General features: G+C 38.7%; 1 protein-coding gene across 3 annotated transcripts in view; it reads right to left on the bottom strand.

Annotated features, from left to right (window-relative positions):
* Nucleotides 1-13,497: 13,497 nt before the first annotated feature.
* The window catches only part of CCT6B (chaperonin containing TCP1 subunit 6B), a 34,306-nt gene continuing 24,122 nt past the window's right edge, over nt 13,498-23,681 (bottom strand). For 2 of the 3 annotated variants that reach the window (XM_081115629.1, XM_081115627.1), the window contains exons 6-14: nt 23,199-23,309; nt 22,889-23,048; nt 21,136-21,218; nt 20,675-20,771; nt 20,255-20,402; nt 17,143-17,276; nt 15,754-15,856; nt 14,383-14,455; nt 13,498-13,641 (exon numbers count right to left, since the gene is read on the bottom strand). In XM_081115629.1, the coding sequence (XP_080971755.1) occupies nt 13,569-13,641; nt 14,383-14,455; nt 15,754-15,856; nt 17,143-17,276; nt 20,255-20,402; nt 20,675-20,771; nt 21,136-21,218; nt 22,889-23,048; nt 23,199-23,309 (982 nt within the window). In that variant the 3' untranslated portion in view covers nt 13,498-13,568. Of the gene's footprint in view, nt 13,642-14,382; nt 14,456-15,753; nt 15,857-17,142; nt 17,277-20,254; nt 20,403-20,674; nt 20,772-21,135; nt 21,219-22,888; nt 23,049-23,194; nt 23,310-23,681 lie in introns of all 3 variants that reach the window. The other variant, XM_081115628.1, reaches the window with a different exon arrangement.

Here is a 23,681-nt window from a genome sequence, read left to right as displayed (position 1 = left end):
TCTAAGTAGCTCAGATCCTCCTATCCTTGATCCCTGCCCAGGAAAGAGTAGGAGTCAGGAGACTTGGGTTGCAGGCCTGGTTCTCCTACAGTGGGCTTGTGACCTCAGGCCTGTCACTTCCTGTCTGGGCCTCTTTTTTTTTGTTTGTTTTTTTAAATATATCTTTATTGATTTCAGAGGGAGGAAAGGAGAGGGAGAGAGAGAGATAGAAACATCAATGATGAGAGAGTCATTGATCAAGCCCGCAACCCGGGCATGTGCCCTGGCCGGGAATCGAACCCCAGTCACCTGGATCCTAGGTCGACGCTCAACCGCTGAGCCACGCCCGGCCGGGCTGGGCCTCTTCTTTTAAATGAGCAGGTGGGGCTAGTCTAGAGTCACTGGATGGTTTCTCCTGGATTGAATCGCTCTGATTTCTGAGTCTCAGAGGCTGGCAGAATGGCTCACCTTAAAGGTGACAAGCTTCCCTCCTTCCTTCTTTCTCTCATCCATTCATTCACTCACCTCTTCATTTAATACACATAATTGAGGACCTATAGGAGACTCTGCAGTAGGCAGTGAGAACAGATCAATTAGCCGCTTCTGGCTGGCCTACAATCACCCTCAGGAGAATCAAAGGCAAGCAGTGCTCACTGTGGGCTGGGTCAGCTTGGTATCGGGTTCAGAGTACACTGGCCCTGCCTCCATCATCCCCTCTGCCCCATGACCCAGAGGAGGGGGAGAACCAGAAGAGGCAGTGAGATGGAGCAGAAAGAGAATTGGCCTTCGTGCCAGAGGCCTGGGTTCTGGACAGCTCTGGCTCTAATTACTGTATGAGCATGGATGGGCAAATCACCTTCTATTCTAGCCTTCAGTTTCCTCCTCTGGAAACTGGGGAAATGGGGATGACACTTGCTGTTCTGTACTTGTGAAGTAGTAGTTGAAAAGTGGGTCATTAGTGAAACTGAAGGCCTTTTGCTCAATGATGGGGGAGGATTGCCATCTTTTCAGTTGCCATGGAGCTGTCCTACCCATCTCCAAGAAATCCAGACATGGGGCAGAGTATCCAGGGTGCCAGGCCTTGACTGAAATTTCCACCACCTCCTGCCCCCATCTCATAAGTGACAGCAACCACAAAACTTCTAAAATATTCCCAGGGATATGGGCAGGGCAGTGACAGTGGGAAAGAAGACCCAGGGTAGAGCCAGAATGAAGGCAAAGGGTCTGCCCCACTTCCTGTAGAGGGGCCCTCAGTAGTGGGCCTAGATCCTCAAGTATATTCCCATCTCTAAACCATCTCATCCACTGCAGAAAGCAAGGAACCATCCTGACTCCAGTATCCCAGGGAGGGGAAGTAACTGACTTGGGGGAGTTGCCCTGGCCCACACCAAGTCAGCACAGAGGTAGGAGACAAGTTGGGCCTCCTGGCTCCCCCCATGCCTAAGGCGTATTCCTCTATGCTGGGCCACCCCTGCATCTCTGCCCTTGTCCCTCCAGCTGCCAGCTTCCATATTTGCTCCTCTTTCCCCCTATGCACTGCAGTCTCTGTGTCTTCACCCTCTCTGACAAGCTGGCTAAAGTAATCCTCCTAAATTCTGCCCAACAGCACTGTCCAACTCCAGAGCCTTGGTCACCGACAGGCTCACTAGGCTCACCCTCTCTATGCTCACTGCCACCAGCAGCAAGAAGGGTTTATGGGCCGGGGTTTTATTCTAAAAATGAGTTTTCAATTAAAGTTGAGAAGTATGAAAGAATGCTGCCTCAGGCAAGCAGCCCCCTCTCTGAAGCTTCCTCTCAAACAGATGGTTTGTGGCATTTTTAATTAATGAGAGAGGTGCAGATGGGGGCCCTTAATAGCCTGCAGCAAAATGAAAAGGCTGGGAAGGGGTAGAGCGGGCCTGGCCCTGAGCAGCTCTGGGCCAGGAGATGGTGCCTGAGTTGGAAAAAGGAGCCCTTCAGCCCTGTCTCCTCCATGGCCAGCCTGATAGGCAGCACATGGACCAGCCCTGAGGATGAGATAGCTTGTATCCTGGATTCTGAGCCCTGTACCACCATGTGGGAAAGGAAGGAGTGTGGAAGGGCAAGCTGCTCTGTACCATCAGATGGGTCTAAGGGTATCTGCAGACCTTGCTTTAGGATATTTTATGCCTCTCATATCCAAATGCCTCCTTTCCCCACATCTCCACCTTGAGCAAGTCTTTCAATGTCCCTGAGCCTTAGTATTCTCGTGGGGAAGATAAGGATTGAAGAATCATAAACCTGTAGGCTTGAAAGGATCATAAAGCCATGTAATTCAATCACCAGGGCTTGAACACCTACCAAAACTCTCCCACCAAGAGGTGGCCTGGTCTCCAAAGCCAGAGGCTTCACTACCTCCCAGAGTCACAAAGTGACCAATTTTACCTGCTAGAGTTAGAATAAAGTAGACTCTGCCTCCCTGAATTAAGTATGACCACTGAAAAATTAAGGAGACAATGTATATGAAGTTGCTTTGTAAACTGATTATAACTGTCTTTAATTACCTGAGCAGACCCTAACCCTAACCCGGGGCCAGGAGAGGAGAAAGTAGGGATCCCAGAACAAGAGAGGGTCCCAGAACAGCATCCCAAGCCTCACTGTTGAAGCCCACCAGGTGACAACCAGCCTCCCCTACCCTATCCCACCCCAGAGTTCACCCCCACCTGTTGGGCTAAGGGGAAAATGGTCAGAGAAAGTGTCCCAAGTTCAGTAGTCAGTCACTCAATCAACAAAAGCTCCTAGAGAACCTACCACATGCCAGGGACTATTTTACACACTGAGGATTCAACTGGGGACAGAAAGCATCCTCCATTTTAGTTCAGGGAGATGAACAATTAAATCCGAATTTTATTTTTTAAATCTCAGGTGGTGATAAGTGGTCTGAAGAAAAATAAAGCAGAGAATACAGAATGTGGCAGGGTAATTTTTAAAAAGGAAAATGTAAATTGAGCAAGTAAGCCATGCAAGAATCTGGGGAGTGTTCTAGGCTGGGAAAAGCAAAATCCCCAAGAGAGAAACAAGCTTAACAGCGATGGAGTGAGGAATGTAATGGAGGGCCTCTTAGGCCACTGAGATGGGTGGGACCAGAGATATAGGAGACCCTTCTGACAGAAGCTGTCGTCCCATTCCCACCACAGCAACCCCCAACTCTCAGGCCCATGCTCTGCTTCTGCTTAAGGTTCTATGAGGACAGTGGGGTAGCTAGCTATTTGTCATCCACTGAGTGTCACCAAAAACGGGTGAGAGAAGGCTGAATGGATGGCTGCAGGGACTGAGGAGGGGCTTCATTGTTCATGAGAGACAAGAGGATGTGAATTTCAGTGGGGAAGGAGAAAGGAACTAAAATGTAGAAAAAGTAGGCAGAGAGAATGTCAAATAATAATCGCCACTAGCACCATGTGCCAGACACTGTTCTTAAAACTTTACATTGTTTCTTCATCTTCCCAACAACCCTATGAGGTAGGTACTATTGTGATCCCCATTTTATAAATGAGGAAACTGAGATACAGAACAGGTAGGTAAGTTACTTAAAGAGCCAACCAGTTAAGTGACAGAGCTGAGACTCAAACGAGGCAGGCTGGCTACGGAGTCCATGTTCATAGCTACATAGGATGTTGGGAAAGGAACCTGACAAAGGTTCCTTGCAGCAGACAGCAAGGGGGAAGGAACCTCAGGGAACAAATTTTGCCTTTCATACTATTTTTCTCTCCATACAATTCAATGGTGACATTATCCATTTGGTACTTGGGAAGTTTACAAAGTGACCTCCTATTTGATCCTTTCAATGACTATAAAGAAGGTACTATCATCGCCCCCAATTTATTAACCAGTGAGACTCAAGGGGTAGAGTAACCTTACTAGCAAGTAGCAAAAACAAGATTCCAATACAAGGTCTGCCTGACTCCGAATCCCATGCTTTTTCATTCATCCAAAAAGCACTTATGGGCACCTATGAAGTGGCAGGCACTGAACCAAGTATTCAAGCATGGGAAAGACACTAGCTTGGAAGGATCCCTTGGTTAGTGCCCCCATCACCTATACCCTATACTCAGCCCCATAAGGACCATTCATCTTACTCCTGATTAAAGAATGTGAGAGAGCCCTGGCTGGGTGGCTCAGTTGGTTTGAGTGTCATCCTGTACAACGAAAGGTTGCTGGTTTGATTCCCAGTCAGAGCACATACCTAGGCTGTGAGTTTGATCGCCGGGTCCGGGTGCAGTATGGGAGGCAATGATCAATGTTTCTCTCTCCTGCATTGATATTTCTTTCTCCCCCCGCCCCCACCCTTTCTCTCCCTAAAATCAATAAATTTATCCTCAGATGAGGATTTAAAAAGAAAAAGAATGTGACAGAGCTGGTGGGAGGGGTGTGGAAGGAGACTCCTGAGCTCCTGCCCTGTGCTTGGCATTTTCATGCACTGCATCACCAGGCTCTCCCATCAGCTCAGCAGGGTAATGTGGCTGAGATTGCTTTGCCTGTCTTGATTCCCTACCCTCGCAGCATGAGAATCCTGATTTTATCTTGAGTGCCAATGAGCCTAACTAAAGACTACATTTTAAAGCCTCTGTTGCAATTAGGTGTAGCCAGAAGATTAAGCTAACAAAATGTAGAGGAAGTCATTGTGTGGGACTTCTGGAAAAGCTACATAAAAGGAAGAGACTCCTGAGGTGGGCCCTTTGGGCCCTTTCTCCCTTTCTGCTGCTTGGCACTCAGACACATGGCTGAAGTTCCAACAGACATCATGGATCATAAAGGTGACTCTGAGAATGAAAATCAGGTACTCACAATAGTAGAACAAAAAAACTTAGGATCCAGGGTCCCAAATGATAGGAGAAATCCTGATCTCCCTGCCTCTAAACATGAACAAGAAATAAACCTCTATACTGCTTCACTTATTCCTGATCTCAGTCACTAGTAGTCAAATGCTTGTCTTAATAGATACAGTAGTTATTACCATCTCACCTCAATTTGGACATTGAGGGTAAGAGGTTGCCCAAAACTCCACAGCCAAGAGGAAGAAGCAGGATTAAAACTTGAATCTAATTCCAAAATTCCTGCTCCTCCCATCCTTTTGGTAAGAATGTTTACTCTCAGTAATTCATGAGAAGGAACAGGCATTTCAGGAGAATTTAAAACAGCCAACATCTACATCCTGTTCTTTATCTTAGGGACGCACATCAGAGCAGATTGTCTCTAGCAGATAAATTAACCACACACCAGGCAGCAGACAGATTTTTAATTTCCCATTTAACATCTCCTCTGTCCAAGTCCCAAGGTGCCAGGCTCTCTCAGGGCTCCCAGAAGAAAGTCCCTGAAACTCATTCTCATGCAGACTTCACAATGTACTCTTTTCTGGGGGAAATTTGTGTTTATTAATTCCTTAGAATTTTCTAGATACCAGATAATGGTGTTTGTAAATACAGTTTTACTTCTTCCTTTCCAATATGGATACTTTTTATTTCCTTTTATCATCTGACAGCAGTAGCTAAAACCTCTAGTACTATGTTGAAACAGAGGAGAGATTAAACATTCTTGCTTTGTTCCTGGTCTTACAGGGAAAGTATCCAGGCTTTCACCATTAAGTACGATGTTTCCTGTGGGGTTTTTGTAGAAGCCTTTTATCAGGTTAAGGAAGCTTCCTTCTACTCTAAGTTTATTGAACTGTATCGTGAATTTTGTAAATGATTTGTGTGTATATAAGATGATTGTGTGGGTTTTGTCCTTTATTATACTAATATGGCATATTACATTAATTGATTTTTGGATGTTAAAACAACCTTTCATTTCTGAAATAAGTCCTACTTGGTCATAGCGTATAATCTTTTTTCTATGACACTGGATTCTGCTTGCTAATATTTTACTGAGGATTTTTGCTTAGATATTATTCTGTAGTTTTCTTGTGATGTCAAGACTATTGCTGTGTTGGAGGTCCCCAAGACTACCCCAGGTTCGATGATTCATTAGAAGTCTCAAAGGACTCAGCATACAGTCATACTCATGGCAATAATTTACTACAGAGAGAAGATTCAAAGCAAAATCAGCAATGGGAAAGGTGCATAGGATTAAGTCCAGAGGAAACCGGGTACAACTTTTCAAGGGCCTTCTCTCCGTAGAGTCAGATAGGATGCTCTTAATTACCCCAGCAACAAATTGTGACATGTGTGAAATATTGCCAACCAAGGAAGCTCATTAGAGACTCAGTGTGCAGGGTTTTTATTGAGAGGCAGGTCACGTAGGTACCCTATGCCTGATATGTACCCAAATTCCAGATTCCCAAAAGGAAAGCAAATATTTAGTATAGACCATATTGTGGATAACTTAGCTTAGGCACAGTGAGCCACTTTTATTAGTTAGGGTATGTTCCCACACTCCCAAACTCCAAGTTACCAGATGCTACCAAGGACCAACTTTGTAAACAGACCTTTCAAAGGATAGGAGTCAGGCCTTCTATGTTCTCTTTTCTGCACACCTGCATTTAAAACAAAATCCTAGAAAGTAATAATGTTTCATACAAAAGAATTAAATACTACGTTGGAATTTTGGCCACAGGAGGGAGGGCATTTGAGTGTCCAGACATTCTTAGTGCCCTGAAACCACACTCCTTTAGCTTACCCATGTGTAATGTAAGGTCAAGCCTGCATCTCTGGAGAGTTTAATTCGGAGTGACAGAAAAGGCCTTCAGTTCATGTCATGCAGTGCTTAAGCAGAAATATTTTCCCTGCACTGTAGGGAAAATGGCTTTTACAAGCCTTGTGGCTTTTCAGCAACATTAGCCCACCTCCCCCAGCCCCATCAAAACTGCACAAGTTTCGTCAGTCACAGTCTGGGGTAAAGACTGAGAGTATGTCAGAGGGGGGGACAGGAAAGCACACACTTCTTTGGCACATTCTCAAGTGTCCAATCTACCTCCAGGCAACACAATGCTGATTCCACAGTCAAAGCAATGGTGACACTTCCTTAGCTCCCTGGCTATCGTCACTAACTGATTTTACTCAACTTATGTCACAGACTGTACCCCTAACCTCTGACACATACCATTGATGGTAATAAAAACAGTAATAGCTAAATGCTTGTTAAGCACAAAGTATGGACCAAGCACTGTGTGAAGCAATTTCACATACTAACTTATCCTCTTAACTGTCCTGTAAGATAGGCTGGCCCCAGATCACACAGCTAATAGATGGCAGAGATGGCATATGATCCCACGCACTGTGGTTCTAGAGCCAGCATTCTTAACTGCCAGCACAACCCCACTCCACAAAGACAACTCCATGACAGAACAGGTTTCTTTTCCCATAGAAGAGCCCATCACATTCTATGACCTGGATTGGGGGTGAGGTAGAATGGAATACTTCTTGAGGCTGAAGTTTAGTGAAGAACCAGGTAATACAAACAAGTGGGTAGATTCCTGAATAAAGTTTCCTCCAGTAGTCCCATCTTCCAGAAGACATCTTGAAATGCAGCGGCATTCCTGCTGTCACAAGGAACGAGGGTGTACCAGCCTTTAGTGCAAGGTGCCAGGAATGTTAAATATCCTACAATGGATAGAACAGTCTACACAACGAATGGTGCCTCACTATGTCAACAACACCCTCACTAACACTACATAACAAACTGGCCCTTGTATATAGCTCCAGGGCTACAGAAGCAAGAGGCAATAGAAAAGATCATTTTAAGCTCACTACTTTCGAAGCCTTACCTTATGAAACTTGAGCTTTTGTGAAGCACCTGCCAGGCAAGCATATGGCCCAAACCTGTTACTCAACCTCCACATCTAGATAAATCTCCAAGGCATGAACAGGAGCCAGATTCAGGCCCACAGGCTATTTGTCCAACAAGACACTTGGCTACATTCTAGTCGAGGCAATGAGCAGACACAGGGCTATGCCAGCTGATTCTTGGACTAAGCAATGGAGAAATGTTTAGAAAGTCTCAGAAGGGAGGAGACTGTGGACATTGTTCATTGTAGCTGTCATCAGCTCAGTTCTATAGTGTCAAGGACTGTGCTGAACATGGAAAAGATGGCAAGTCAGGTCATGGGAAAACCATTCTTACCATCTGTGGGTTTTGCGGAAATATCTGTACCCTGGAACTTCCCTTCTCTCTCTGTCCTCAAACATATGCCCCTCAGCAAAGGTTCCAAACTCAGGTCCTCAAGCCTCCTTTCTAAAGAAAGGCTAATATTTATTAAATAACCAAAAAGAGCAGTAGAGTCAAGAATCAACAATCAAATCTATGTTGAAGGCAACCTTCATAAATAGCTTAGCAGCATAGGAGTTTTCTTTGCACTAAAAGACTAACCCACTGATCTTCTAAACACTAAAACACTGATCTTCCAGTTTCCCATCTCCAACCCTTTCCTATATAGCCTAAACATCTGGCCAAGAAAAGTATGACTGAAGATTAAATATAATTCATGAGGCACTTGATTTCCTCATTGATAAGCTTAAAGACCTCTATCTAGAACAGGATACGGAAAGCAAGACTAATTATAGTGAATGGTGATGTCCTTAATGATTGTATCCTTGTTCCCCTAGATCTCTTTGACAATTATATAGGCAGCTGTAAAGGAAGAGTGAATGGATTGTTACAAGCCTTATTACTTAGCGATATTAAACTGAATTATGTTCAAGAGCCAAAACCCCAAAATGGTAGTGGTATTGTGGGAGGCTGGAAGGGTAGTAATGTATGACTACCAGACAGGATCAAAACATAAAACAACAGTGATGGCACCAATAAAGTGATCTCAAAGAAATAGTTATTTTTATAGAAAGGACTATTTAAAAAGGCAGGTAAGAAACAAACTGTTCGGAGAATGGCAGACAGTGAGATAACAATTCTTGGCTCATGATACTTTAACTGAAACTGAGAGATTTATGAAACTTAGGATAAAGTCTTTTTTATTTTTAAGGGAGCTGTCATGAAGTTTTTACATACTTAAAAGTTGGCTACTCTCCAAGAGAGAGAAAATTAGTTAAACAATTTACATTAAAAATAGGTAGGTCTGGCCCCAGCCGGGTGGCTCAGTTGGTTGGAGTGTCATCCCATACACCAAAAGGTTGTACGTTCGATCCCCAGTCGGGGCACATGTGGGAGGCAATCTAGCTATAGGCTGTTTTTAGGGACATACGTAAAACCTAAAAACAAACATAAAAGGATGCAAACAGATGTACTAGAAAAATATTATCCTCTCTCAAGCCCCACCCCATCAGCCCCACAGTACAAAAAGAGCCAGCATCACTAGAATACAAAACTTTGATTTTAAGGGAAAAAGCAGCATTTGATAGAGAGCTTCTAAAAAATATAAATTATCAAAACAGGCTCAAAAGGGAATAGAAAACTCAAGACCTAAGCAATGAAGAAAACTGAATCAGCAGTCAAAAATCTATCCCTCCCATTTAAAAAACTACTAGGCCAAGATGAAGCTGTCAAGCAGGATATAACTCTCCATCTTACTGACTCAAAACTGTTCCAAAGAAGAGAAAAAGAGGATTAACTCCCCAACTCATTCCTCACTCTATAAGGCTAGGATTTCACTGATACCAAAATAACACAAGGATAACAGAACAAGTAAAATTGTAAGGCCAATCCCACTTATGAATGCATGCAAAGAAAAAAATTATCATCGCCCTGGCAGGTGTGGCTCAGTTGGTTGGGCATTGTCCTGTGCACCGAAAGGTTACTGGATCAATTCCTGGTCAGGGCACGTGCCCAGGTTGTGGGCTCGATCCCTGGTAGGGGATATGCAGGAGGCAGCAGATCAATATTACACTTTCACATCAATGTTTCTCTCTCTCCCTTCCTCTCTCTAAAAATCAATAAATTATTATTTTAAAAAACTAGCATCAAGTCCAACAATGTATAAAAAGTTAATATATTTCATTGAATTGAAAATGTCACTGATTATAAGATATATCATTACTTTATATACTGAAAAAGAAAAATGCTGTCACTTCAACCATAACATAATGGTTTCTTATCACGCATACATTTTATTTTATAGTTACTGACAGAGCTTTCTAGACTTATTTACACAGACTGTTAATCAACTATCATTCCTATGCATTCAAGAAAAACATAAGCAAAATAAATAGATAAGATCTTCACATTTACAACCCAACTCTTCTGAATCACTTTTCAACACATAGTTTTTGATATTCCTCTTGCCATCAAGAGACAGTAGTGTAACAGTTCATAAAAGAGTCTCAACCATTCTCTCTGGTACTTTCCTCTAAGCCACTGACACACATTCTGAAAGTTTTGATGCTGAAATTTTCTTTAACTTACCAGAAGATAAGCAACAGGAAGTTTTCAGGTAACAATCAAGATTCACAGTCCTTCTTTAAATGGTCCTTAAATGGTTGTAGACTAAACCACTAAGGAATTACAGGTGACCAAATTCAACCAAGAGCAATTAGATGTCATTGACTACAAAACATATTCTAATTACAGAAATGTGAAAAATCTGCATCTCAAAATCAAATATGGTCTATCACAATCAAATAGGGTTTATCTCAGGAAGGCAAGAATAGTTGAACATTAGAAAATATTGAAGTAGGTCACTACAATAACAGACTAAAGAAAAAAATCTCAATGTATGCAGAAAAGCATTTGATAAAATTCAACAATCATAACTTTTTTAAAAACCTCTTGGCAAAACAGAAATAGAAAGAAGCAAACAACCTTATGTAGCTAGCCACCTGCCAACATTTCAGAGAGAGAAAAAAACCAACAGTAAAATACTAGAAACATTCCCTTTAAAGGCAAGAATAGGATAAAGGTGACTGCCATCATTGCTTCTACTCAGTATTATATAAAAAGTTTTAGCAAAATCAATGAAACAGGAAACTAGCCCCGGCCAGTGTGGCTCAGTTAGTTGGGCATCACCCAGTCAGGGCACATGCCCACGTTTCAGGTTTGATCCCTGGTTGGGGCTCATGCAGGAGGCAGCTGATGGATGTTTCACTCTTACATCAATGTTTCTCTCTCTCTCTCCCACCCCCCCTTTCCTTTCTCTCTAAAAAATCAATTTAAAAATAATAATAATAATAATAATAGAGGCAGTACAAGAACTGGAAAAGAAAAAAGAACTAAACTATTATCAACCCAAATATTCTAAAATAATCTACAAACTATTGCACTATAAGAGAGTTCAGCAAGGTTGTGGAATACAACAGTCAATATATAGAACTCCACAGAGGGTCTATAGTACAGCAAGAGATAACTTAAAAATGTAAGTTTATAAAAAATCCTATTCATAATAGCTTCTAAATCAAGATACATAGGGAAAAATCTAACCAAAGATGTAATGCATTTTTACAGGAAATGTTTAAGCCTTATTAAAAACAAAACATTTACTAATAAAAAGAAACTAAGGTACTTAGTAAGATATAAATGAAGTGATATAAAATATTTATGAGTAGGAGTAAACCATCAATTTCGTGGACCTCGATTTAACAGACTTCAAATTTAACGAACTAAATTTCTGATCCTTATTAATATTTCTGCCCCTAACGTAATTTTGATGTGGTTGTGCGAGGATTCGAGTGCCGTGTTTACTTGTGCTGCCATCTTGACCAAAACTAATTTTAAATCACTTTAAACACCATAGCATTGAATTTCTGTGTATATGTTTCCTTGAGTACCTTTGTAAAAGTATTTCTAGGGATTATACCTAGAAGTAGAATTGCTGGGGTTTAGGGCTCTTCATCTTTATATTTACTAAGTGATTATAACAGTTTCCATTGTCCTCTCCAATGTATGATAGTTCCATATCCCTATAATCTTGCCAAGTCTTGGTATTTTTAAACTTTTAATTTTTGCCAATCTGAAGGATATAAAATTACATATCATCTAATAGCAATTGCCTTGAAATTGAACACATTTTCATAAATCTATTGGCCATTTTCAATTCTATAAAATTGCCTATTTATATTATTGCCTTATTCCACTGGATTTGTCTTTCTGATTGGTATAAGGTATCTATATACCTATCTTTCACACTATTTTCTCCCAGATGAGGCTTTTTACCTTTTGAAAAGTATGCAGAACAATTTGATAGATTTTTTTTTTATGCTGAATTATTTTTTCTTTTTAGGTTGTTTTTTGTGCTTCTGCAAGATAGTCTTTCCTACTTTGACAAATATTTCTTATATTTTATGAGTTTTAAATTTTTAAATTTAGGCCTTTAACTCATCTGGATTTTTTATTTATTTATTTATTTTTAATATGTTTTTACTGACTTGAGAGAGAGGAAGGGAGAGAGAGAGATAGAAACATCAATGATTAATAACTTGCTATAATAGCTCATAGAACTCAGGGTAACACTTAACTTACATTTACCAGTGTATTATAATGGATATTAAAAAGGATATGAATAAAAAGTCAGATGAAGAGGTACATAGGTCCAGGAGGGTCCTGAGTGCAGGAACTTCTGTCCAAGGAAGGTTGGAGCACACCACCCTCCTGTCACATAGATATGTTCACCAACCTGGAAGCTCTCTAAACGCTATAGTTTAGGAATTTTTATGGAGGCTTCATCATGTAGGCATGACTGATTAGTAACTCAATCTCCAGCCCCTCTCCCCTCCCTGGAGGAATCACACCTTGGTTCCTCTGGCAACCAGCCCCCATCCTGAAGCTATCTAGGGATCCATCAAGAGTCACCTCATTAGCATACAAAAAGACACTCTTATTAATTCCAGAGATACCAGGGTCTTAGAAGCTCTTACATCAGGAATTAAGAACTAAGACCAAATATTACAACAAAAAAATGTTGTAATATCCACCTCTTATCACCCTCTCAATTGTAACAGAGTGAAATGCTTCCTCTCTCTGATGGCCTACGGGCTAATAAATCCTGGTATAGATATGCTAATTAACTAAAGAAATTCTGCTTGAGGCTTGAGCAGCCCCCTTGTCAGAGTAATGACCGATTTTCAAAGATTCACAGGAGTCTCCATAACTGGACTCATACGGGGGGAGGGTGTCAACCAACCAACCAGGAACTAAGGGATTGAGAAATTTTGTATTCTTCCTTGGATCCCTTTGGATGCCTACCCGTCTACAGGCTGCACCCACCCCTTGCCTCGCCCCTCCTCCCTTCCCTTAACAATAAAAGATGCCTGAATCCACTCTCATAAGATGGATTTGAGAGTTAGTTCTCCCTTCTCCTTGAGCTAGGCCATCTCGGTCAATTAAGCTTTCCTTACTCCAAAACTCTGATCTATTGAATATTATTACTCAGAAAATTACAAAAGTTTTATAAACTCTTGTGCCAGGAACTGGACAAAGACCAAATATATATCTTACTATATCATGATATCACACAAACAATAAAAGGTAAGGAGTTAAAACTCTCAGGGGAAAATATTTTCATTATTATTCCTTGGTTGTAAAAGTATTTCTTGTGTTCTTTATACCGATGAAATAATTTTTGAGACTGCTAAGACCAACAAATATAAGCTGCATTTATTATGTAAAAATTAAGAATGGCTCAGGCTATATATAATGGTAGTTGGATATAAAATGTGCTAAATCTCAGCTTCTAGAAGAGCTGATTTTTAACTCAATCACCCTCTGAGAGAAGACATACCAGCTCGCATGATTTCATCAACAAGGAGAATGTTCGCAGCAATCACTGTACTGAAGAAAAAGATGACAGGGTGAGTAAAACCTACCAACTCACTCTCATCTTTTTCCCCTAGCAATCTTCAGCTACTAAAGGTACTTTGTTTTTCAATGTTGGTGTGACATTTTATGAGATTATAAATACAAACATCCCCCTTGTATTATAATTTCAATTCTTTTGCTAATGAAGTAGAAAGCCTGATTGTATTTTCCAGCAAAATTAACCTCTTTTTTAAAAAAAAATTATGTTTTTATTGATTTTAGAGAGAGAGGAAAGGAGAGGAAGAGAGATAGAAACATTGGTGAGAGAGAAACATCAATCAGCTGCTTTCTGCACCCTCCCTATGGGGGATAGAGCCTGCAACCCAGGCATGTGCCCTGGCTGGTAATCGAACCGTGACCACTTGGTACATGGGATGATGCTCAACCAACTGAGCCACACCGGCCAGGCAAATGGACCTTATTTTTAGCACATCATTTGATTTTCCCTACTATGCATATGGTACTATTACAGTAAAGTCCTTTCCTTCCCTTCCCCCTCAAATAAACAGTAAGATTAACACTTCCTATAACTTACATTGCTAGAATTAAAATGTTAGAGGGACTGAAAATTGACAAAAGCCAGTCTTAATAAGGAATACCATGCCTTTTCATACAGTTAACCATTTTTCCACTGTAGGATGGCAAAAATAATAGAAAGAAATTGTTATCAATTATGTCCCCCAAAGTCTTTCCCTTTTATTAATACAAACTTACCAAGAGTGAAGAAGTTGTCTTTTCACACAATAATTATCCCAAATTCCTGCATCTGCTGCTACCATTGGCTCACCTGCAAAATAAAAAACTATTTTAATACTATAATGTTGATATATTAATATCTGTTGTATATTCTAACAATATTTAATATACCACCAAAACCAGAATTGTCAGTGTCACCAATGACCTACATGCTGTCAAATCCGATGGTCGATTCTCAGGCCTCATCTATCAGCAGCACTTAACACACATAATCATACCCTCCTGACTATTCTTCCATCACTTGTCTTCCAGGACAGCACACTCGCCTGGTGTTTTCTCTTGCACTAGTGGCTCCTGTTCTGTCTTCCTCTCCCTCCTTGAGCTCTTACTGTTGAAGTACCTAAAGGCTCAGTCCGGGATTCTTCTCTTCTCTCTATGCTCACTCTAGGTGATCTAATCCAGTCTCCTGGATTTAAACCATATACACTCTGATGACTCTCAAGCTTTTATCTCCAACCCAGACCTCTTTCTTGAGCTCCAGACTCATACACTCAACTATCTATTTTAGATACTTCACACTTACCTTTGCCAAAGCTCAATGCTGATCACCACCACCCCCACTACAACCTGCTCTGCCTAGTCTTCTCCAATGGCAATTCCACACGTCTAGTTGTTCAGTTAATTCCTCTGCACAGAGTAGCCAGTGATCCTTTTAAACATAATTAGACCATGTCACAGCTCTGCTCAAAATTGCTCCCTATTCCACTACAGTTAAAGTCAGAGTCCTTAGACTGACCCATATGCCCCTACATAATCTGACCTTCCACCACCTCCCTCACTTCCTTCCTCCTCCTCAAAAATATCAGACAGTGATTTTCCACTGGCCGTTCCCTCTGCCTAGGATACTCTTTCCCCAGTGTCCCACATGGCTAACTTCCTCACTTCTTTTTTTTCAATAGATGTATTCTCAATGAGGCCTACCCTGATCATCCTCTTTAAATTGAAACCCCTTCCCCACCCTCCTGTGCTAGCATTCACAATCATCCTTATACTGTTTTTCTACTTTTTCACAGAATTTATTACTTTTAAAAATAACTTATTTATTAAGGTTATTTTTTACTGTCCATCCTTCCCCACTACAACATAAGCTCACAAGGACAGAGACTTTTATGTTTTGTTTTGTGTGAATCCCAAGAGTCAAATAACAAGCACTCAGTGACTATTTTTTAAATGAATGGATACTTTAAGAAGTTCAAAGGTAAACTAAAAGGCTCCTAAAATTTAAATATTAAAATCACTCAAACCTCCACCCCCTTAACTATAACTTCTGGATTACTATAATATAACCTCTTTCTTTATTAGGCAGCTAATTTTTCTTCACTTACTTACCTGTATTCAAATCAATGCCAATAGGTTGTTTCGATTCTAAATGCTCCGCCTGAACTTTTACTAGTGTTTCCTGTGGGTCATAACCAGAATTCTGAGCAAGAACCTTGAGAAATAAAAATAATAATAAATACATGTGCGAAATACCTTCATATATATGTGAATATCAAATATAAAAAATAAAGCACTGCTCTCTAGTCTTGTGAAAACATATTCATGGTATAGTAATCATCTCCTTTTGAGGAATTTCATTCTTAATCTAAATCAAATGATTATTTTGTATATCTAGCATTTTTTATATTTACTTAAACATTTTCCCTATGTACAGCACACTAAATTCTAAGGAGAGTATTAGAGTTCCCCCACCCCACCCCACTAAATAAATTTCCCTCCTCCCAAAAGATTTTAAAAACAAAAAACATGAAAGGAAGTAGAATGGTATTCTTGTTTCCTCTAGCCACACATCTTCCCATTTTTCCTGGGCACTTGCAAAAGGAAACCTGCATATTTGCAACATCTTTGTGCCCCTCATCAACATGAGGAAAGTCATGACCTGTGGCAACAGGGATGGAGATACCTGCATTCCAACCCAGGTCTATTTGCAAGTGGTTCCAAACCAACAGCTAATGAGTAAAAAGGTAAGACTAATATATACTAGGTTTACCAGTCTGTGTCAACTATAGGATCATTACTTACTGACTTTGCTTCTCTGGGGAAAGAAAAACAGATTTCTGATTCATAAAGATTCCACAAATTATGAATAACTTTAAAGCAATTATCAAAGAGACTTGGTTAGCACTGTTAGTAATGTTTTAATTCATGGTAATAGCATATTTGGAACAGTTTTTCTGTGATTTGAAGTAGTTCACAACCAGATTAAGGCAAAGGAAAAGGAATGGTAGTTCTCTGTCCTACTGATACATAAAAAAAATTTGGTTTCTCTCTTTTTCTAAGGTATTATAATGAAAATAGAATGCAAGCTAGTATTTGGGAGTGCTAAACAGCCTGAAGTTCTCACACAATTTAAAGTGATAATACTTTGGATATGACCAACAAAATAAAGGTCTACTCTAAAATCTAACTAAATCTTAAATTCTAAGCTTTTTCATTATGATTAGTTAATCAAGAAGCATTTTTGAAGTTACTTCAACTTTTGGAACTCAGAGAATAAAGCATGGGCGTAATTTGACTATTTCATTAAACTCCTACAAGGATCCTGAGGTGTTATTCCAAAAATTTCCCTACTTTGGCTATAAAATATCTAAGACAACACTGTGTGAGGAAATGCAAATAAATGTCTTGCACTCTGCTAACTGTGAGATAGTACTGGCAATTTATAATTAAACACCTTATGTCTAACCAGTTATTCTGTGGCCATTACAATAGCTTTACCTTAGGAATGATGAGTAAGGCATCAGCAAAAGCTTGGACTCCAAGACGAGCTCTTCCTTTTATACTGTGCTTGTACATAATAAGAGCTTCAGCTATTGCGACTTCAACTGCACCCGCTCCTGGAACCACACACCCTATTGGAGGGGAAAAAATGATTGACGAGACATGCCGTACACGAAAACCAGAGAAAAAACCAACTAACTATTCAAGTGTGTTCTATCATCTTGTCTACATCTAAAGTATACTTAACTATATACAGAAATAAAATAGCTGCACAGCTCAGTGATTACTCAGATGTTTTGTGAAGCATCCTGAAGTTATACATCATTAAATAATTAAGCATGGTACAGACAACTGGCTACAAATAGCTTATTTCATTGTTTTCCTGGCAAATAAAAGTAGACACCTCTTCCACCTTCAACTTACTCCTTTATGACTACATTTAAAATGCAGTTATTTGTAACTTGTAGTGGCAAGTAACTAAATGTAGTATCTGATTTGGTAATTTTTTACATACACTGCTGGTGGTAATGTAAAATGGTACCTGGCAAACAGGTTGACAGTTTCTAAAAAGTTAAGCATATGCCTTCCATAACCATTGCATTTCTAGGCATTTACCCAAGAGAAATGAGAGCATATGTCCATACAAAGACTTGTATACAAGTGTTCATAGTAGCTTTATTTGTAATAGCCAAGAACTGTAAATAAACAAATGTTCATCAACAGATGAATGCATTATTCCATTCACATGAAATTCTAGAAAATGCAAACTAATCTGTAGCAACAGAAAGAAGACTGGTGGTCACCTGAGGATAGGGTGATAGGGGAGAGCCAGAGGGGAAGAATTACCAAGAAGCAACGAGGTTCACTTTTTAGAATGGTAGATATGTTCATTATCTTGACTGAGGGGATAGTTTTATGGGTGTACACTTTTTTTTTTAAATATATTTTTATTGCCCAGCCGGGCGTGGCTCAGCGGTTGAGCGTCAACCTAGGATCCAGGAAATCGGGGTTCGATTCCCGGTCAGGGCACATGCCCGGGTTGCGGGCTGCAGCCAATCAATGACTCTCTCATCATTGATGTTTCTGTCTGTCTCTCCCTCTCCTTTCCTCTCTCTGAAATCAATAAAGATATATTTTTTTAAAAATATATATATATATATATATATTTTTTTTTTAATTGATCTCAGAGAGAGGAAGGGAGGGATAGAAACATCAATGATGAAAATCATCGATTGGCTGCTTCCTGCATGCCCCCGGCTGGGGACCAAGCCTGCAACCTGGGCATGTGCCCTGACAGGGAATAGAACCATGATCTCCTGGATCCTAGGTTGATGCTCAACCACTACGCAACACTGGCCGGGCTATGGGTATACACTTTAAATATATGTGGTTATTACATGTCAATTATGCTCAATAAGATTATTTATTAAAAACTAAGCATTTGACGGCATTTAAAAAAATAGTCAATTCATTTTTCTGTGTTTCCTAAATCCTAAGAATCGGGTTGAACTACTAAAGGCTACATAGGCATGTATGTTTATCTTGTTGTGAAAACGCTGCTAGCTTTTATCAAAAGTGACTACAAAAAAGAGTGACCCAAAGAGAAAGCCTATTATTTTTTCAACATAGGAACTGAATGAAACCTATATAACTAATTGTAGCTTTTTATATCCTGGCAGCTTAAATATTCATAGTGATTATTATATTTGCTATAGCATTTACATTCTTTTTTCCTAGATTCTACTTTTCCATTTCAGCTTTCATTTGACCATTATTTCACATCTATGTTTTTGCTTATCAGATAAATCTGGCCTATTGTTTATAAGGTTTATTACTCTATTTTTACATATATAATTCACATTCCATAAAATTCAGCATTTTAAAGTTATACTTTTTAGAAGTTTTTGGTATATTCACATGGTTGTGCAACCATCACCCCTACCTAATTCCAGAACATTTAAAAAACCAACAATACCCTATACCCTTTAGCAATCATTCTCTATTTCCCACTTCCCCAGCCCTGAGCCACCACTAATCTACTTTTTTGTCTATATGGCTTTGTCTTTCCTGGATATTTCATATAAATGGAATCACATAATACATAGCCTTTTGTGTCTAAACTCTTTTATTTAGCATAATGTTTTCAAGGTCATCGTGTTGTGCCATATATCAGTGTTTATTACTTTTTGAGGTCAAATAATACTCCATTGTATGGATATACCAAATTTTGTTTATCCATTCATTAGCTAATGGATATTTGGATTGATTCCACTATTTGGTTATTATAAATAACACTGCTGTGAACATTCGTGTACAAGTTTTTTGTGTGGACATATATTTTCAAATCTCTTGTGTATATACCTAAGAGGTGATTTGCTGGTTCATACAGTAACTCTATATTTAACTTTTTGAGGAACTGCCTAACTGTTTTCCAACAGTTCCCACCAGCAACTGTATATATGACGGTTCTAGCATTTATTATTGTCCGGCTCTTTGACTGTAGCCATCCTAACATGAAATGGCATCTCTTTGCGGCTTTGATTTTCTTTTCCCTAGTGACTAATGATGTGGAGCATCTTTTCATGTGCTTATTATTCTATTTTAAGCATGTGTGTTTTTATTGAATTACCTATCCTAACTCCTTTCAGAAGGAAGCTCGTTATAAATTATCAATAAATAATAAATGCTAATATTTTGTCCTAATCTTTCTTTAATTTTTTCAATTACAGTTTACATTCAGTATTATTTTGTATTAGTTTCAGGTGTTCAGCATAGTGGTTAGACAACCATATACTTTACACTGTACCTGATTTAACAGAATGCATTCTAAGCAGTAAAAGCTTCTTTATGGTTTTAAAAATAAAAAATGATATTACAGCATTAAATTAAGTGCTTTTTCATTTCATAAACAGAAGATAATTAAAAGGACAGCATACTATTAAGAATATTCCAAAGGGATAAACCTTCACAATCCAAACTATAAACTGTCCAAAGTAAAATGAGAGAATAGTTATCATTAATACCTTTTAAAATATTACACATACCATGATATATTTATTACCACTTTAAAAATATGAGAGATTCATATCCATCACAAAAAAGAACTTACCATCTTCAATGGCATTTTTGATGGCACGAAGTCCATCCCTTACAGCATCCTTGATTTGTGTGAGAGTATGCTTATTTGGTCCCTTAACCAACAAGGTGACAGAGCGAGGGTTTACACAGTCCTCAATAAAAGTGAACTTTTCTTCACCCTAAAGGATAATACAAGAAGATATAACTTTATTATGTAATGTCATTATGTCAATCTTCATATGAATTTTTCATGTCAAGTATAAGTAAATATATGTTAAAAGCAATTAAGTTATATTTGAACTCTTAACAAACAGGTAAATAAATTGTAAAATCTATCCTGTGGATTATTCAGACTTCAAAATGTAAAACCTGAATTAAAATGTTTAGTATTAAGGAAAAAAAGAGGTAGTTTACTGTTCACTTTATAACCAGTGCCTCAGGAAATACTCACTAATGCATATTCATATACAAGACCAGCATGTCCCAAGCAATCTACACTGAGGTCTTCAAGAGAATTCACAGCTATTCCACCACAAGCAAGAGTGAGTCTGAAATTACATATACGTCAACACAGCTTTGGTTATGGAAAACATAAAGACTAATTTCTTAAAAGGTGAAGAGATATCTAACATGGAACACTGCACTGTCACTGTATTATACTGCTTGTAAAACCTGTTTTAAGAAGATAAAAACCTTTCTTGTACTTCAACAAAGTTCTGAGGTAAGTTAATCTTGATTTTTGACAGTTCCATTATTTACTGAAATTAAAAACAAAATTTGAAATTCATATGCTACTATTTTGCTCAACAATGTTTACATATAAACTAAAAGGAATACACATGGGATAATTTCAGTCTAATCTGTTAATAAACTTAGAACACCTAATTATCTGCAAGCTTACTGCAAGCTTACCTTTCCATATTTCTTCTCTTTGCTCTGCGAAGAGCTACTATGCCATGTTTTGCAAGCGCATCTAAGGAAAATGGATCGATTCCCTATAATCAAATTAGCACAAAAGTTACAAGCATGTTTTAAGCCAATAGTCTTAAAACTTTTTGATCTCAGCACTGCTTCACACTCTTAAAAGCTATTAAGAGCCAAAAGTGCTTTTTGTTTGTGAGCTGTATAATATTTATCATTCATTAAAACTGAGAAATTTTTTAAATATTTATTAATCCATTTAATATAAATAAGAAACCCATCTATGTTAACATAAAAAATAATTTCTTAATGAAAATTTACTAGTTTCCTAAACAAACAAAAAAATACAGTTGAGGGTGTGGCACTGTTTTACACTTTTGCAAATCTACTATCTGTCTTGTATGTTTTTGTGGGAGGGGGTTGTTGTTTTTTAAGAGTGGAAGGGAAGGGGGTGGAGAGAGAGAGAGAGAGAGAGAAACATCGATGTGAGAAACATCAATAGGTTGCCTCTCGCACACACCCTACCTGGGATGGAGCCCAAAACCTGGGCATGTGCCCTGACCAAGGATCAAACAGGCAAACTTTCAGTGCATGGGACGACACTCAACCAATTGAGCTATACTGGCCAGGGCTTTAATGTCTGTCTTAATAGAAGACAGCTGAATTTTCACATCTGCTTCTGCATTTGATTTGGTGCAATATGTTGTTTTGTCTAAAGTATAAGAAGAAAACCTGGCCTCACAGATATATCTATTGGAAAAAGGAGGAATATTTTAACAGCCTTTTCAGATAAATGTGGGTATTCTTCTTTGATGCTATACCAAAACTCAACAAGTGGTTAATTTCAATGTGGAATATGGAAACATATCAATGAACTTACCATACTCTCTCACATTAAAATCCATTTGTCTATCCTATACTTTGAACTGATTATTAGGCATTTAGAAAATATTGGCTCACTAAGCTAGGCAGAGCTTCCAAATGTTGACACATTCATGGTTATACAATATCAAAAATATCACCTTTGCTAATATCATCACTAATATTATCAGAAAAGTCTTTTAAATATTGGAAATCTGTAAAGCTCACAGGGGCTCCTACAGGTTTTCCAAAATTCTAATTTTTATTTGAAGTCTCCAATGTTATCATCGGTAACAAATACTGTCAGTTATTTTCCTTCAAGTGACAGGATTGCTGCATTCATTTTTGAGAAAATAATACCAAATACCCATGTTTAAATAAAGGCAGTTTGTCTGTCATTCTTTCAAGTAAAAATGGCATTGTATGAAACTCCATTACACAAGGGCTTTCCTTCAATGCAATCATACTTTGATATGCCACAAAAGTGTTTTGTGCATAATTCATATTTTATCACACAGAATTATTTAAGGATAAAAATTCAATAAAATTAATAAGTTTTACTACTTCATCAAGACATTCTTAAATGAACTTTTTTTTGAACTGCCAGTGTGTGGTGGTATGTCAACAGAGTACGATGACTACTAGTATAGTTTGGTGCTACTGCTTCGATTTGTGCTAAGGCACCAGCAGTTTTGCCTACCTTTGTTTTTGCATCATTGCAAATTTCAACACAATATAAAAAGATTATTAATATTATGAAAATAGTTTTGTCCTCATGAACTCCCTGAAATGGTCTTAAGGACTCCTACAAGTCCACAAACCACACTTTGAGAAGCACTGAAGAAATTTACAAATATTTAAAATCTAAACACTTTTTTCTCACCTTTTGATTAATGACAACAAATCCTCTGTTGGACTGAGCACAGACTTTGTCTTTCAGGTCTATTATTTTTTGTACTCTATCATCAATAAATTTTCTTTCAGCTTTTACCAATTGCTCTTTTTCTTGGGCAGTCTTATAAAAGAAACCAGAGCTCACCTCTCTAAAAGATTAATAAAAAAAAGCTAGTAAAGGCAGTGGGGGAAAGAGAAAAAGGTAGGAGTTTATACTAAACAGTGGGAGGGAAGAGATTAAAAAACACTTTTAGAAAAAACAATTTCATAAGATTATAAAGAGTAAATGACATACATACGTTTTTTCATATTCCAGTGATACATTGCAAGTAAGGATAAATGCATTTTCTACTCGCTTCTTCATTTCTGGATGACGGGCACCATGATCCAAAACTAATCCCTTGATCAACCTATTAAAAATATATAATGTTTCTTTCTTTGAATGTATACTGTACCCATGACAAAACGTTTAAAATGAGTTAAGTCCCAAATCAACCAGATGCTACACACTGAGCACATACATATCCAGGCCATGTTAGTTTCAGGGCCCCTCTTACCTCTCTGGCCTCATCACCTCCTACTACTTCTTCCTCTGATTCTACTCTAGGCACAAAAGAACATCCCAGCACATTTCTACCTCAGGGCCTTTTTAGCTATTATTTCCTCTGCTTAGAACACTTTTATTCCAGATATTCATATGACCTATTTCTTCAGAGACCTCCTTAGTTCTCTAATTTAGTTTCATGTTGCTCTAAAATCACACACATGCTCACACACACTGT

The sequence above is a fragment of the Miniopterus schreibersii genome (assembly GCF_964146895.1).
Source record: "Miniopterus schreibersii genome assembly, chromosome: 16".
Taxonomy (NCBI): Eukaryota; Metazoa; Chordata; class Mammalia; order Chiroptera; family Miniopteridae; genus Miniopterus; species Miniopterus schreibersii.
Note: the sequence above shows the minus strand (reverse complement) of the source record. Positions and strands in the feature narration are given on the sequence as shown.